Raw genomic sequence first — 16417 nt, 5'->3', positions numbered from 1 at the left:
TGAATTATTATATAACTCTCTGGTAGCTAGGGTTGGGTTAGTATTTACTCACTTTCAGAAAGTGTCACCAACAGACACTTTATGGGAAAGCACAAATATCCTTGTGCCAACAAATTCAAAGGATTATAGCTGCTTCCCTTAAAATGCATTACGAATTTCTCATTCACAAATTTATTCTCACTTTCAGATTTACTCAAGAAATATTTATTGAACACATACAACATATCAGGCACTATTATAGGTGAAAGGTGTACAGCTGTGAACAAAGAACTAAAAATTCCTGCCCTCATGGTGCTTACATTCTACTGTAGGAAGTCTTTTATGTTTTTTAAACCAAATTTACTTTTTTTAAATTAAAATCACCTCAAAACATCTGGTTTTTTTAATTATCTGTATTGGTTTTTAATCAATTCTGTGTCAATATTTTATTGTATTTGGGGGCAAGAAGACTATTCAGAGATGAGCTCAATTTGAACAAATTAAATTTTAAACGCCTGTGGAACAACAAAATGCAACTGTCTAGTAAGCAATGGTTTTAGTTTCTCAGTTTATTTATTTCTTTGTTCAGTGAGGAAACTTCAAAAATAAGTTGCTTTTGGACAGACTTACCAAATTTTACCTGTCTTTGGAATAATCAAGAAAAGGCACCTAGTAGGTAACTAGAGAAAAGCTCTTGTGTAAAAAAGGAGTTCTCAGCTAGATGCATATATGGCAGTCAACATACACATGGCGGTTAAAGACAACAGGACCAGATAAGATCATTCTCAGAGAAAAGAGGGTTGAGGGCAAAATTCAGAAGATCCTAAACATTAAAGGGCATGCCCCAAAAAGAGGAGCTTACAGGAACAGACTGAAAAAGAGTGGGCAAAGAGAGATGTGTAAATACAGGATTGTGGCTACACAGAAGACCAGAGAAAAGAAAGCATTTCAAGACAGAGATGGTAAATGCTAAAGAAAAGTAAAGAAATAGATGAAAATCTCACTTTATGCCATTTAATATTAATCTTTTTGAGTATATATCATCTAATTCCTTTAAATTAGACCTCTGTCACACCAATTAGCGTCTTTTAAGATTAATTAGATCAATCACTGTTGCCATCACCCCAAAACCAAGATCAAAGGGATCTTCGATAACAAAGGAGATTCAACGTCATTCCTATTCCACTCAGAGGTTTCCGGCCCTCTTAAAGCTTTGGAAAGGCCAAGAACTCTTGCTTTACAACCACTGATTAAATATGAAACCCAGTACCAAACACACCTCTTAATTTTTCTCCAACGCTGCCATTCCAAGGACTTTCTTTGAGCAAATTTGCAGAACGTGAATAAATATCTGTGGCATGAGGCAACAAGAGCTGAAGATGTTTATGAAGCAATGCCACACTGCTTGAGTTCTGAGGAAAAAAGTTCCTAAATTACTACTTTGGAAGATTCAAGGTAGAAAAATATCATGGCTTACCCAAATATCTGAGTTTCAAGGTCCCTGAGAAAAGACCATAAAAGGCAAAGAATCACATACCTCACTAATGTTATTGATATGGCAAAATGCCAGCAGCTGTTTCTGCAGTGAACATAGTAGTTCATGAAGATGAGCAGGCTGACTGTTCTCTGAAGACGATGTTCCAAGTAGAAATTTATCACTATTCTTTTCTAGCTCCCCAAATGCTTGATCCTAAAATGATACATAAATTAAGATTATATTTGAAGTGTTTGAAAGTGAAATTAATGTCCTACCATAAATGATTCTGATTTAAGAAGGCACTGTCTCCTTTCTCCCATTATTAATCTTTAAATCTTTGCTATGCTGTCATTAGCTATAAGGTGGTAAGACTTATCAAGCCATCTCAATTTGTTTTTCCATTAAAAAGTTTCACCACAAAAACTTTTGTGGTTTCACCACAAAAACTTTGAAAATGCGGAAAACAAGAAAAAGGAAAACAATACCCAAAGACAACACATTTCAACATTTTAATACTATTGCTTTCCTGACCTCCTATGTAAAGGTTTTGTTTTCACATATTTGAATTTCTAAGAACACAATTCTTAGAAATTAAATTTATTTCTGATTATAAAAGAAGTAAGTGGCCTAAAGAAACATGACAACTAAATACAATGTATGATCCTGGATTTGGGGGGCAGGGGGAGGGTGCCATAAAGGACATTACTGGGATAACTGTAGAAATTTGAGTATGGACTCTATATTATACAATGGTTCTGTGTCAACGTTAAATTTCCTGAATTCAATAATTGTTCTGTTGTTATGTAAGAGAATGTCCTAATTCTTAAGAATATAAGTGCTTAGGAATAGCCAGTATGACATCTGCAGTTTACTCTCAAATGATGGATGGAAGAAAGGAAACAAGGAAAGGCAAATTTGGCTGAAGCGTACAGGAGAGTTCTTTGAAAGTTTCCTGTAATTCTTGTGGGAGTTTTAAGTTATTTCAAGTTAAAAATATTTTTTTAAAACAGAAATAGTGTAACAAATTTAGAAAATACCAAAACTGTATTTTAAAAAACTTTAGGGCTTCCCTGGTGGCGCAGTGGTTGAGAGACCACCTGCCAGTGCAGGGGACACGGGTTCGTGCCCCGGTCCGGGAGGATCCCACATGCCACAGAGCGGCTGAGCCCGTGGGCCATGGCCGCTGGGCCTGCGCGTCCAAAGCCTGTGCTCCGCGGCAGGAGAGGCCACAACAGTGAGAGGCCCGGGTACCGTTAAAAAAAAACAAACAAACAAACTTTAAATCACCATTTAGTCAACCACCGTATCTAATATTTTTTGTGTATTTCTTTCCTGATTTTTTTTTGTGACTTTTCCTTTTTTTCATAATACTGCATATTCTATTTCTAGTCTTCTCTTTTCTAACAGATCCACAGATATTTTACATGTTTTCATAAGCCATGTGTACATAAAATTTGAGACATAATATTCCACTGAGTATATATATCATAATGTACTTAAACCATTCCCCAACTTTTAGATATTTCAGTTGTTTCCAACTTTTCTTTCTTATAATAATGATGTGATGAACATCTTTATGCATAAAATATGGTCTTTGTTTATAAATATGCAAGACAGAGTCACAGAACATTTTAAGGCCCTTCCTATATAAGCACCTTTATAAGCAGCCAAATTAGCACTGCTAGAGACTGAATGAATGTTTGTGTCCCTTCAAAATTCTTATGTTGAACCCAACGTGGTGGTATTTGAAGGTGGGGCCTCTGGGAGGTGATTAAGTCATGAGGGCAGAACTCTCGTGAATGGGATTAGTGACCTTACAAAAGAGACAACAGAGAGTTCCCTTGTGTGAGGACACAGCAAGAAGACGGCTGTCTATGAATCAAGAAGCAGGCACCACCAAATCTGCTGCCTCCTTGATCTTGGACTTCCCGTCTGCATAACTGTGAGAAATAAATCTGTGTTGTAGATAAGCCGGCCCACTCTGTGGTATTCTATTACAGCAACCCAAACAGACTAAGACCAGCACCATTATTTTAAAATCTTAGAACATGACAAATTTGGTTAAATTACATCAGAAAGAAACAAAAATTTATGATTTTCAGCCTAAAAGCAGTTAGTATTTTATTTCCATTTCCATATAATATACACATCTACCTCAGCCCTACTGGCATAAAAAAGGCACTACTTTAATACAACTTTGGGAAAAAATTTCAGTTAATACCAAATGGATACACTGTAACATTGTTCCCATTCCATTTGCAGCCAAACATCAGCTCAAATTTACATCCTTAAATCTGAAAGAAAATAATTCTATAGGAACAACTGTCACTGACTTAGTCAACAACCTTTTAAGTTGGGCAGAACAGAACACTAAGACTTGTACAGAAGAAAAAGAATATACAGACCTGACCCTGAAGAGCAGGAGACAATATGAAATGATACACAAACTATTCAAAGTTAAGTCACATAGTACACTTTGACTCTAAAAACTGATGAGAGGTATGCAGTTATAATTACATGGTTAGAAAAGGTTATTTGAGCAAGGCTTCCAAGAACAGTCAAGTGTTAAACAAGTGATAGATTGGTAGACAAGAAGAGAGAGGAGGAAATAGGTGTGCCACGCATGAGTTCAGATGAGTGTGGTGTGTAAGCCAAATGATGAAGGGTCTGAAAAAGTTCTGATTTAATAAAATGAGGTTATTTAATACAACAAGGTTATTCTAGCAGTAGGATGCTGAGAGGAGACCAGCAACAGTGGCAACAGCTATAACACTGCTATTACCATTAGGTCGTGATGGCATGGATTAGAACCCATAAAAATGGAAAGAAAAAAAGTGACGGATCTAAGAAACACCAGGGAGGAAGAACTAAGGGCATCCTAATACAGAGAAGGCTATACTGTCCATTGTCTTCTCTCCTATTGACCAGCTATTTTTAATAATTTAATAAAATAATAATTTTAATTAATTGACCAGCCTATTTTTAAACAATTTAAACCACATTGTTTAATTATAAGATTACATCTGGTAAGGTTAATCCTTTCCTCATTCTTCTTCTCTTGCAAAATGTTGTTGAATATTTTTACCTGTTTATTCTTGTACATTAATATCAGAAAAAAATTGGTAAAATTCCAAAACAAATCTCTTTGGAACTCTCAACTACAAGTCATTTGGCACCCACAATATTTCAGAAGATCTGACATATCTCTCCCCTTTCAGAGAGTGGAGTTTAGTTTTACTTATTTCATAAGCGTTTAAATGTCAAAATACCTTGACCTAAAGTGATCCCTACCCCCTCCAAAAACAAAACAAAACAAAACCAACCCAAGTTTTATTTATTTATTCTTTTTAACGACAAAAAAAGAGCAACTTACCGTATAAAATCCTAAATTTCTTAAGAGAGTCTTCATCAAAATTTCAGCCAGATGGGTGTCTGGATGGCAGCTCTGAGTGCCATAAGGTTGATCCGACAGGTTTCCATAGCCAGTACATACAGAAGAGAGGTCAGCAGCATCGGAGGGTGAGCTATAGCCAAGTAAGGAGGCTACATGGGTATGATCTTGCAAACTTGTTAGAATAATATCCAGTTGCATTCTCTAAAGAAAAATATTTCCATCGATGAAATAGGAACAAATAATAATTAGCTTAAAATGCACTAGAAAAGTAAAAAAAGGATCCCGCGGTGGCGGGGGGGGGAATATATACTAATGATGCTAACTAATTCACTTAATATCCTAATGAACAATAATCTTTTAGGAAGTCTATAATTTTTTAAAAAGCTATCCCACTAATACCTTTTGAGAAATTGCAACTTATAGTGTTTTATTACATCCTTTACTACCTGAAACTCTTAAGCTAAAATGGCACACTCTACATAATGATTTTAGCACTATAAGTAAGAGGAGTAGGCAATGTCAACAGATAAATTACACTACACAGTCTTCTACAGAATTACCCATGAAACTATTTATTCTAATGTTTAAAATAAATCACTTGAAATCTAAACTAATACCAAATACTCATTGGAAAGCATCTGTGGCTATTATACTGCCAGATTTTTCCCTCAAATCTATAACTCGACACTTGATTGTTCTACTTGGTTGAACAAAATGTACTTATTTTAATGTACATAAGATAATAAAAATGGAAAGAAGAAGCATACTCATATCATCAAGTACTTTTTCACAACAGTCATCTTTTACTTTTTATGTAAGCTATTTCAAAGTTCTGGGCATGGAACCAACAGCAGCACATGCCCTTGATTTCAACTCAGAATACTACAAATACACTAAAAGATCTCTGGTTTGACAGTGTGAGCAACACTGGAAAAATTAGACATAATTTTAATAATTAGCCCCAAATCATTTAATGAGTTATCACTTGCTTCACTTTCATTAAAAATCTGGGAACTCTTCCAGCAAAAAACATTAAATACTAGGATTTACCAGACTCATCAAGTGAAGTATTATTCCCTGAACACATGGCAATCGATTAGCTTTATTTCCCTCTCAGTCTATCTTTTTTTTTTTTTTTTTTTTTGTAATATAGTACTGGTTTACTTAGATACCATGCAAAGGCTCACCTGTCCTTTAGACAAGCTTTCCCATCTATCAGGTCCTTGGGGTAAAAGAGAATGAAGTAATTCCATACGTTCTCGTAATGGAGGTAACAGCATGGTTGCTCCCACTGACAGAGTTTCAATTACCACCTAATATAAAAAAGAAAAGCAGATTTATTTGGCCTGGTTCTTATCTTTTTAATAGAAAAACATAAAAATAAATCCACTGACTATTAAGAGCAAAGAAGTCTAAAGAAGGTGGATCATGGAAGTCTAAAGAAGGAGGTATATGAATAAAAGAAAGCATGCCAAGTCCTTCTTTAGATATCTTTAAGAAGACTTAGAAGGACTTCCCTGGTGATCCGGTTGTAAAGAATCTGCCTTACAATGCAGGGGACGTGGTTCGATCCCTGGTCAGGGAACTAAGATCCGCCATGCTGCAGGGCAACTAAGCCCACGTGCCACAACTACTGAGCTCATGTGCCTCAACTAGAGAGCCTGTGTGCTGCAAACTACAGAGCCTACATGTTCTGGAACCTGCACGCCACAACTACAGAGCCCATGTGCCCTGAAGCCTGCACACCACAACTAGAGAGTAGCCTGTGTGCTGCAACGAGGAGCCCATGTGCCGCAATGAAAGATCCCGCATACCTCAACGAAGATTCTGTGTGCTGCAACTAAGACCCGAGACAGACAAAAATAAAATAAATAAATAATAAATCCTTTTAAAAAATTCATGCATAAAATTTTTTTTAAAAAAAGAAGACTTAGAATATATATCTTGGGGATTTCCCTGGCAGTCCAGTGGTTAAGACTTTGCCTTCCAATGCAGGGGGTGCGGGTTTGATCCCTGGTCGGGGAGCTAAGATCCCACATGCCTCACGGCCAAAAAACCAAAACATAAAACAGAAGCAATACTGTAACAAATTCAATAAAGACTTAAAAAAAAAGAAGAATACATATTTTGGATTTGCCACTAAGTAACTAGTCATTATGCAATAAATATTTAGTGTTGAGTCTATAGTGCTGAGCCTGGTAAAGCTGTTTACAAAGTGCTGGGGATGTAGAAATGAACAAGACAGATAAAAGCCCTGCTTTCATAAGCATACAGTCTAGTAGGAAAAAGAGATTCTGAGTAAGTAATTCTACGTGTGAAAGGAGTCACATGGACAAAGTAAAAAGAAATGCAAACTTGAGTGAGCAGCCATACATAAAGGCAATTAACATGGTCTATGGGTTCATCATGGAGGTCTCCCTGAGGATTGGGCCTTTAGGTTAAAAATTGAAAAATGAGCAGGCCTTGGCCAAACAAAGGTCCAGGTATCAGAAACAGCGTAAAAAATAGCTGTATTATCTTAGGCCCCGTAACTTCTCTGGGTCATAGCTTCCTTATCACTAAAATAAGGATGCTGAATTAGAAAAAAAGAAACACTCAATGATTAAGAAAAGAGCTCTTATAAGTTAAAATATGACATAAAAACCTCAACAGGGGGGTAAGAATATAAAAATTAAATTTCTCATAAGGTAGAGGGGAGAAAAGATGGAAAACAGGAAAGAAAACATAAGAAAATTAAGAGGACTGGGGACTTTCGTGATGGCGCAGTGCTTAAGAATCCGCCTGCCAATGCAGGCGACATGGGTTCAAGCCCTGGTCCGGGAAGATCCCACATGCCGCGGAGCAACTAAGCCCATGCGCCACAACTACTGAAGCCCACACTCTAGAGCCTGAGAGCCACAGCTACTGAAGCCTGCGTGCCTAGAGCCCAGTGCTTCGCAACAAGAGAACCCACCGTAATGTGAAGCCCACGCACCGCAACGAAGAGCAGCCCCCGCTCACCGCAACTAGAGAAAGCCCACACGCAGCAACGAAGACCCAACGCAGCCAAAAATAAATAAATTAATTTTTAAAAAATTAGACATTAAAAAAAATCAGACACAGAGGACTGGTCCAGGAGATCTATTATCCCGATAATGAGTTCCAGAGACAGAGAGAAAACACAGAAAATAAGGAGAAAATAACAATACACTTCAAGCTAATTTCTTAACACTGAAGGCTATGAGTTTCCAAATTAAGAGTCTACCCCAATATACACGAAAATGGATAAAATCAGACCCACATCAGTTCATATCGTTTTAAAATATGAAAACAGAGAGGACAAGTAGAACTTGCTACAGAATCCAGAGAGAAAAAGATTTCCATAAAAGGATCAAAAATTTGAATAGTGTTGATTTTCTGAGTAACAACCTGAAAGCTAGAAGATGACTTCACAATTCTTATGAGAAAATATTTACAATTTAGAATACTATGCCTCAACTATTCATGAAGATATTCAATTCTCAAACTATTTAAGTGTAAGTATATTCTCAAAGAGTATTATTTTCTACCTACCCTCTCTCAGAAGTTACTGATGTATGCAGAAATCCAGCAGACACCACCTTAACCAAGTGATCAAGGTCAAAATCTCCAGTAATAAGACACATCAGTATCATGAACCACATGGTATGATGTACTGAGGGTACATCATTTCTGTGGTATTCTTGCCAAAAGCAATCATGAAAAATAACAGAGATATTCAATAAAATAACTGACCAGTATCCATAAAGTGTCCAATTAAATGTAATATGGGATCCTGAATAGGATCCTGCAAAAGAACAAGGACATAAGCAAAAAACTGATAAAATTTCTAATAAGGTGTTTAGTTTAATTAATAGTATTAAACCAATGTTGATTTCTTGGTTTTGATAATTGTACTGTAATTATACAAGACATCAGCATTAGGGGAAGCTGGTTGAGACATATGTGAAAACTCTATTACTTATGCAACTTTTCCTTAAGTCTACAACTGCTTCAAAATAAAGTGTCAAAAAAGGAAGAAACACACAAAAAAACAGCAGCAGCACTGATTGCTGCAAACAGATGAATTACCGGAAGTTTCAGGGATAAAGAAAGAGGAACAGAAAGAGCCCTGTACACATCCTGGGAGAATCCACCTCCAAAGGATTCTCCTAAGGAGTGGCTACAAAGAACACTCAAGGAATGAATAAACAATTATAAAAATAGTTTTTTTTAAAGTTTACTTCCGTTATTTTAGTCCAATACTTTTCAACCTTTCAAAAATATTATACTACCGGGGCTTCCCTTGTGGCGCAGTGGTTGAGAGTCTGCCTGCCAATGCAGGGGATCTGGGAGGATCTCACATGCCGTGGAGCGGCTGGGCCCGTGAGCCGTGGCCGCTGAGCCTGCGTGTCCGGAGCCTGTGCTCCGCAACGGGAGAGGCCACAACAGTGAGAGGCCCGCGTACCACAAAAAAAAAAAAAAAAAAATATTGTACTACCTTGTTCCTGGTAAAATGTAATCCTCAAAGTTCCCATTCACCACCAGGTTAATATTCCTTCTACCTACATCCCAGGGATATGTCCCTCTAGTTGGAAAATCACTGTATCTTTTTTGCTTTTTTTTTTTTAATTGACACATCATAAAATTTACCTTTTGAAAGCAGAAAATTCAGTGGGTTTTAGTATATTCACAGAGTTGTGCAACCATCACCACTAATTTTAGGACATTTTCATCACCCCAAAAAGAAACCTGTGCCCATTAGCAGTCATTTCCCAACTCTCCCTCCCCCAAAACCCCTGACAGCCAATTAATCTACTTTGTGTCTCTATGGATTTATCAACTCTGCACATTTCATATATATGGAATCATACAGTATGTGACCTTTTGTGTCTGGCTTCTTTCACTTAGCATAATGTTTACAAGGTTCACTCATGTTGTAGCTTGTACAGCAGTACTTCATTCCCTCTTATGGCTGAATAATATTACATTGTATGGACATACCACATTTTGTTCATCCCTTCACCAGTTGACAGACATTTGTTTGTTTCCACTTTTTGGCTACAATGAATAATACTGTTATGAACATTCATGTATAAGTTTTTGTGTGGACATATGTTTTATATTCTCTTGGATATAGACCTAGGTGTGGAACTGCTGCAGTATGTGGTAACTCTATGTTTAACTATGTACAGAACTACCTGTTTTCCAAAGTGGCTGTACCATTTTACATTCCCATTAGCAATGCATGAGGGTTCCAATTTCTCTACATCTTCACCAATGCTTGCTATTACCAGTCTTTTTGATTATAGCCATTTAGTGGGCATGAAGCAGTATCTCACTGTGATTTTAATTTGCATTTCCTTTATGCCCAATGATGAACATTTTTTCATGTGCTTAGTGGCCTTATGTCTATCTTCTTTGGAGATATGTCTACTCAGATTCTTGACTCATTTTCTGATTGGGTTATTTGTCTTTTTTATTGTTGAACTGTAAGGATCCTTTATACATTCCGTAAACTAGAATCTTATGAGACATATGATTTACAAATATTTCTCCCATTCTGTGAGTTGTATTTTCATTTTCTTGATAATGTCCTTTGAAGCAAAAATGTTTTTAATTTTTTTTTTTTTAAACAAAGACTACTAGCAGCATTGGGAAGTGCTCTTTCAAAGCTGCTAAGTAGGCACAAACTTCTTGTTTCGGATCAATGTCGTGTCTTCAACTTAAGTGTACTCTTCTTTGGTCTTGTTGGTTGTTTCAAGGTTTGTTCCTTGCCTGATCTGAACTTGAGCAGCAGTTTCAAGTGCAAATACAGTCTGTTCTGTTACTCTTCACACCCAACAGCTCAGCGCCCCCTCTCCAGCACCACCATAAAAATGTTTTTAATTTTGATGGAGTCTAATTTATCTTTTTTCTTTGGTTGCTTGTGCTTTGGGTATCATATCTAAGAAACCACTGCTTAATCCAAGGTCATAAAAATGACAGATGAGCAAAAATTTAATATATACAAATAACAAAAGATTATTCAGCCTTAAAAAGGAAGGAAATTCTGACATATGCTACTTACCATGGATAAACGTTGACAACATTATGCTAAGTGAAATAAGCCAGTGACAAAAAGACAGTGTATGATTCCACTTGTACGACATACTTAGAGTATCAAAATCATAGAGAAAGAAAGAATGGTTGTTGCTAGGGGCTGAAGGGAGGGGAGAATAGGGAGTTATTATTTAATGGGTACAGAATTTCAATTTTGTATGATGAAAAGAGTTATGGAGATAAATGGTGGTAATGGTTGTACAATAGTATAAATGTATTTAATACCACTGAACTACACATTTAAAAATGGTTAAGATGGCAACTTTTATGTTATGTGAATTTTACCACAATAAAAATAAAATAAAATTGGGTCTTTGTGCTCAGAAATTCATCTTCTGGTAGAAAAGACAGACACAGTTGAAAGTAGACAATTACAAAACAATGTGATGTGATGAGAACATACATGAGAGAAACCAAACCTGGCAGGAGAGCAGGGAATGAAAGGTTTCTCAGAGGCGACATCTGACCTTTGTCTTAAAGGACAAGTTCACCAAAAAATTTACTCCCACCAAGAAAACAGGAGTAACGGAAAGAACATCCAATTGGAGTTTTCCAATACATAGCTGAATTTGTGAGCTACAACCTCAGGGAGAGATGTGGCTGAGCGACAGATTTACAAGTCCTATACGCTTACCTCTTGGATTTCATCTGGGACAGTTGAGTCCATCAGTCTGAAGAGTAAATTTCGAAGCGGACCTCCCTGTCTCCCAAGAATGCTGGTAGCTACCCCTCCCGCAAGCGCAAGAGCAAGGTGATTTGAAAGCAGCTTCAGGCACAGCTTGAGGAAATTGTGGTGTTCCCTGAAACCAAATAAACTGCTATGAACTTCTGGAATATAAAAGAGCACATGCTATCTAGTTTGGATAACATTTTTTTCTCTTTAAAATTTTTCTCAAATTATGACTAACAGTAAGTTTAAAAACACGATTCATGACATTATGGATAAATTTTTCTAAAGGTTATTATCAGTAAGTACCTAAGTTTAGCTCTCTTTTTAGATTATAAAGAAGTTTCATGTAATTGAGGGATAAAGTGAATAACTCAAAATTCAAAATGAGTAATTAATAGATGTGTGTGCACATGTGCGCACACACACAAATACACATATATATAACATACCTTGATGAAGGGAAAGGGAGCGGGGGAATCTCGCTGTTTATTTTATCACAGTATCTCTCAAGAAATGAACGAAGGTGCGAGAAGGTACTCTCTTCAAGATCTACACAATAAGGTCGGTGCCAGGCGACAACTTGTCTAGAAGGAAGCACATGAAAATCATGAAAAATCCTTAACATGAAATTTTCACACATGATCAAAAGCAAAAATTAAACCATCATTAAAGCGGAAAGATGTTAACAAGATATACAGAAGACCTTTCTGATTATAAAGGTGATAAAACCCTTCATTTAAAAACTGCAACTGAGGAAAACCAAGAATTTGCTATCTCTAGAATTCTTCAAGAAGAAAATACATAACCACTACTTATTTTGCAAGGTCTGGCTATTCATTCACCTGAAGTCAGAGGGCTGAGCCACATGATCTACTATAGACCCTTCTGGTTCTTAGGGCCTATAAGATGTACAGTTCATATTAAGAAAAATAGCCTGACTCTGTAAAGTGATATACTGAAATCTACTAAAAGAAAACCTCTTGAAAACTCTTGTGAAAAGTTTCAAGATCTTGGGAACCAATTTTCTACATATAAGGTGAGAAGTTGCAGATTTAATACTAACAGCAAATTATTTATATTCAATGTATTATATTTTCGGTTTTGTTTTGGAGGGTAATTACCTATAAATGTTTTAAATTGGTTAGAATGATATAATAAACCCCATCTGAATCAAAGGTCTAGAATACAAATATAATACATTCTAAGTTATTAATTAGCCCATATACATCTGAAAATAGCTGAAATAACCTCAAATTTCTTAAAATTCCATCTTCAAATATTGGCTAAAAATTACCTACCTGATTATCTAAATAAGATATGGTTATCACATTAGGAAAAAGCTAAGTTTCTGCAAAAAGTAACTTCCTTTATTTGAAAGTATGGCCACTGCTTCTTTTCAAAAAAACAACCAGATAAAGGGCATGGAAGCTAATTAACTGTTAAAAAGCAATAAAGCCTAGTTCTGATTTTGATTATTTTAATTTAACTTCCTCTTGATACGTGGCCACAATATTTAAGATCAGTATCTGGAGACAGAGTAGGAATTCAAAATGTTTAAAAGACACTTAAATTAAGACAGTGTCTTAATATACGGTATAACTTCTTGCTTATGAAACATATCTAACCTCAACATTCAAATTGAAAGAAATCTAGATGGCATGTCTATGACAGTAAAAAAATCAATACTAGAAATAGTCAGAGGGTATTTTATGAACAAAGTACAATTATTTCTGCTTTTATTAGTGTTTCTGCTGTTAATAAAACACAAGAAAATTTTTTTTAAATAAATTTATTTATTTTAGTTTTGGCTGCTTTGGGTCTTCGTTGCTGCACGCAGGCTTTCTCTAGTTGCAGCGGACGGGCTTCTCATTGCAGTGGCTTCTCTTGTTGTGGAGCACGGGCTCTAGGCACGCGGGCTTCAGTAGCTGTGGCACGTGGGCTCTAGAGCTCAGGCTCAGTAGTTGTGGCGCACGGGCTTAGTTGCTCCGCGGCATGTGGGATCTTCCCAGACCAGGGCTTGAACCCGTGTCCCCTGCATTGGCAGGCGGATTCTTAACCACTGCGCCACCAGGGAAGCCCTAAAACACAAGAAATTTTAAACATGAGCACATTTACCTGTCCCTAGGAAGAGCAGTCCATGCCAGACTATGTGATGTTCCAGCGGAGATCTGTTGAATAGCTATGCCATCTAAGCCACTCACTTTCTTTGGTTTAGTAATAGGACCTGTGGAATTTCCTTGCCCACACTGCCCCATTGAGTTATTGCCCCAGGCATAAACTTCATTATCTAAAAACAAAACATAAAGAACAAAAGAAAAGCTAAATTTCAAAGTAAAATATTTATGGAAGGTAATATTTAATACTATTTCTTTATTTTTTTTTGTAGGTGATACCTGTTTCATTTATTTAAAACCTACAATATGCATTTCAAACACACCATGTTTTCAGATCCATTAATTTAAAACAGAATTATCAAATTGTCACAATGTGCCAGGCCTTTAGTTAGAGTCAGAGATATGAAGTGGAACAGGGCATGGTCCATATTCTCCAGGAGCTCACAGCTTAGTGTGGAGACAACCAAGTGCACTAATAATCAGAGTACAGTATGTCCCAGGCTGTTCCAATCAGGCTGGATCCAGGAAAGCTTTCTGTAGGCCATGAGCCCTGAACTGAACTAGTTTTCTTATTCATTCATTTATTCATCCATCCATCTGCTCATCCATCCAACCAATCATTCATTCACTTATTTTTAACTGCAGTAAAATACGCATAACATAAAACACATTTTAATCATTTTTAAGTGCACAATTCAGAGACATTAAATCCATTCACAGTGCTGTGCAAGCATCACTACTATCCATCTCCAGAAACTTCTCATCATCCCAAGCAGAAACCCTGTACCCATTAAGCAGTTATCTCCCCATCCCCACTTCCTCCCAGTGCCTGTTAACCTCTACTCTGCTCTGTCTCTGTGAACTTGCCTACTCTAGATACCTCATATAAGTGGAATCACATGATATTTGTTCTTCCATTTCACTCAGCGCAATGTCTTCAAGATTCATGCATGTTGTAGCACAGATCAGTATTTCATTCCTTTATAAGGCTGAATAATATTCCACTCTATGGATATACCCCCATTTTATTTATCCATTCGTCTTTTGGTGGAAACTTGAGTTGTTTCCACCCTCTGGTGAATAACACTGCTACGAACATTGGTGTACAATTATCTGTTTGAGCCTCTGTTTTCGGTTCTTTTTGGTATATACCCAGAGTGGAATTGCCAGTTCATATGGTAATTCTATTTGAACTGAACTTGGAAGGCTGAGAATGACTGAGCAGGAGGAAGCAAACAAACTCTGTGGATGAATGACAAGGGAGGTCATGCTTCTGTGAGATGACCCACCCATCACATAATCTCTCACTCCCCCTCCTCTCAAGGACCGTGCTGTGTGTCCTACCATGACGACAACCACCAAATTTGATTCCTGGTTTACCCAGAAGAGCAACACTATGGTATCCTTTATGATATGCACTTCTTTCCCATCACCTTCCCCAGTTCCACCCAGCCCAGAACAACCTAGGTCTTTCCATGGGTTGGTAAGTACTCCGCTGCCTACCTCACTGTGTTGTTTTGAAAGAACTTGAAAAGGAATAGATACATGTATATGTATAACTGAGTCACTTTGCTGTATACCTGAAACTAACACAACATTGCTAATCAACCACAGTCCAATATAAATTAAAAATTAAAAAAATCATAGCCAACTTGGTATGTTAAAAATAGGGAGAGGGCTTCCCTGGTGGCGCAGTGGTTGAGAGTCCGCCTGCCGATGCAGAGGACATGGGTTTGTGCCCCAGCCCGGGAAGATCCCACATGCCATGGAGCAGCTAGGCCCGTGAGCCATGGCCGCTGAGTCTGCGCGTCCAGAGCCTGTGCTCCGCAATGGGAGAGGCCACAACAGTGAGAGGCCCGCATAAGGCAAAAAAAAGCAAAGAAAAATGGGGAGGAAAAAAAGGATGGTATGAACTTGAAAGTGCCTTTAAAACCTAATACTATTTCTTTAAAAACAAATGATCTTACCATGAGAAAGAGCCAAACAATGACTGTCTCCAATAGAAATATCAACTACTCTTGTGGCAGCCAGTTCTTCAATAAGCTTGGGTCTCAGTGCAGTAGCTTCTGAAGAACCACAACCTAGACAAGCACCACAGCCCCAAGCATAGACCTGAAACAAAGAGAAATACACTATACATAATATTCTGAGATGGTAGGTTAACAACTTACGTTGTTTAGAAATAAATATAATCTATTAAATAAGAGTGTGGTTTGATACTAAATAATAACTTTTTGTTGTTACAGAAACTTTCAGTTCAAAGTTGAAATCTTTGAATCTGTCTTATATAATCATTCAAAGTTGAATCTATCTTATATAATCATTCAAAGCAGAAGTTATTACCCCTCTCATAAAAAAGAAGCATGTGATTTTCAAGGAAGGTTTGTGATTTGCCAGTGGCTATACATCAAATAAGTGAGCATCTTTTGGCTTCAATTCATGGATTCCTACCACAAAACTCACAGTGAGAAAGATGTAAAAGGGAAGTTTTAAATTTTAAGACAGCAACCAGCATTGTAACAAATGACTAACGTAATTAAATACAAAATGATAAATAGTTTTGCGTTAGATCTTTTACGTCAAGGCATTCCGGTCTTTCAAAAATAATTAAATAATATGGTAATTTCAGCTTTGCTACTCATCTGCCATGTGAATGTCAGAAACATTTTTATACCACTGCCTGG

At 36.9% G+C, this 16417-nt stretch overlaps 1 protein-coding gene across 12 annotated transcripts in view; it reads right to left on the bottom strand.

Moving 5' to 3' along the window:
• The window catches only part of HERC1 (HECT and RLD domain containing E3 ubiquitin protein ligase family member 1), a 213269-nt gene that overhangs the window by 130983 nt on the left and 65869 nt on the right, over nucleotides 1-16417 (bottom strand). For all 12 annotated transcript variants that reach the window (XM_060005804.1, XM_060005802.1, XM_060005812.1 and 9 more), the window contains 8 exons: nucleotides 15701-15845; nucleotides 13735-13906; nucleotides 12069-12203; nucleotides 11584-11749; nucleotides 6038-6163; nucleotides 4830-5051; nucleotides 1517-1669; nucleotides 1259-1391 (listed from right to left, as the gene is read on the bottom strand). In XM_060005804.1, the coding sequence (XP_059861787.1) occupies nucleotides 1259-1391; nucleotides 1517-1669; nucleotides 4830-5051; nucleotides 6038-6163; nucleotides 11584-11749; nucleotides 12069-12203; nucleotides 13735-13906; nucleotides 15701-15845 (1252 nt within the window). The remainder of the gene's footprint in view (nucleotides 1-1258; nucleotides 1392-1516; nucleotides 1670-4829; nucleotides 5052-6037; nucleotides 6164-11583; nucleotides 11750-12068; nucleotides 12204-13734; nucleotides 13907-15700; nucleotides 15846-16417) is intronic.

The sequence above is a fragment of the Delphinus delphis genome, chromosome 2 (assembly GCF_949987515.2).
Source record: "Delphinus delphis chromosome 2, mDelDel1.2, whole genome shotgun sequence".
NCBI classification, from domain to species: domain Eukaryota; kingdom Metazoa; phylum Chordata; class Mammalia; order Artiodactyla; family Delphinidae; genus Delphinus; species Delphinus delphis.
Note: the sequence above shows the minus strand (reverse complement) of the source record. Positions and strands in the feature narration are given on the sequence as shown.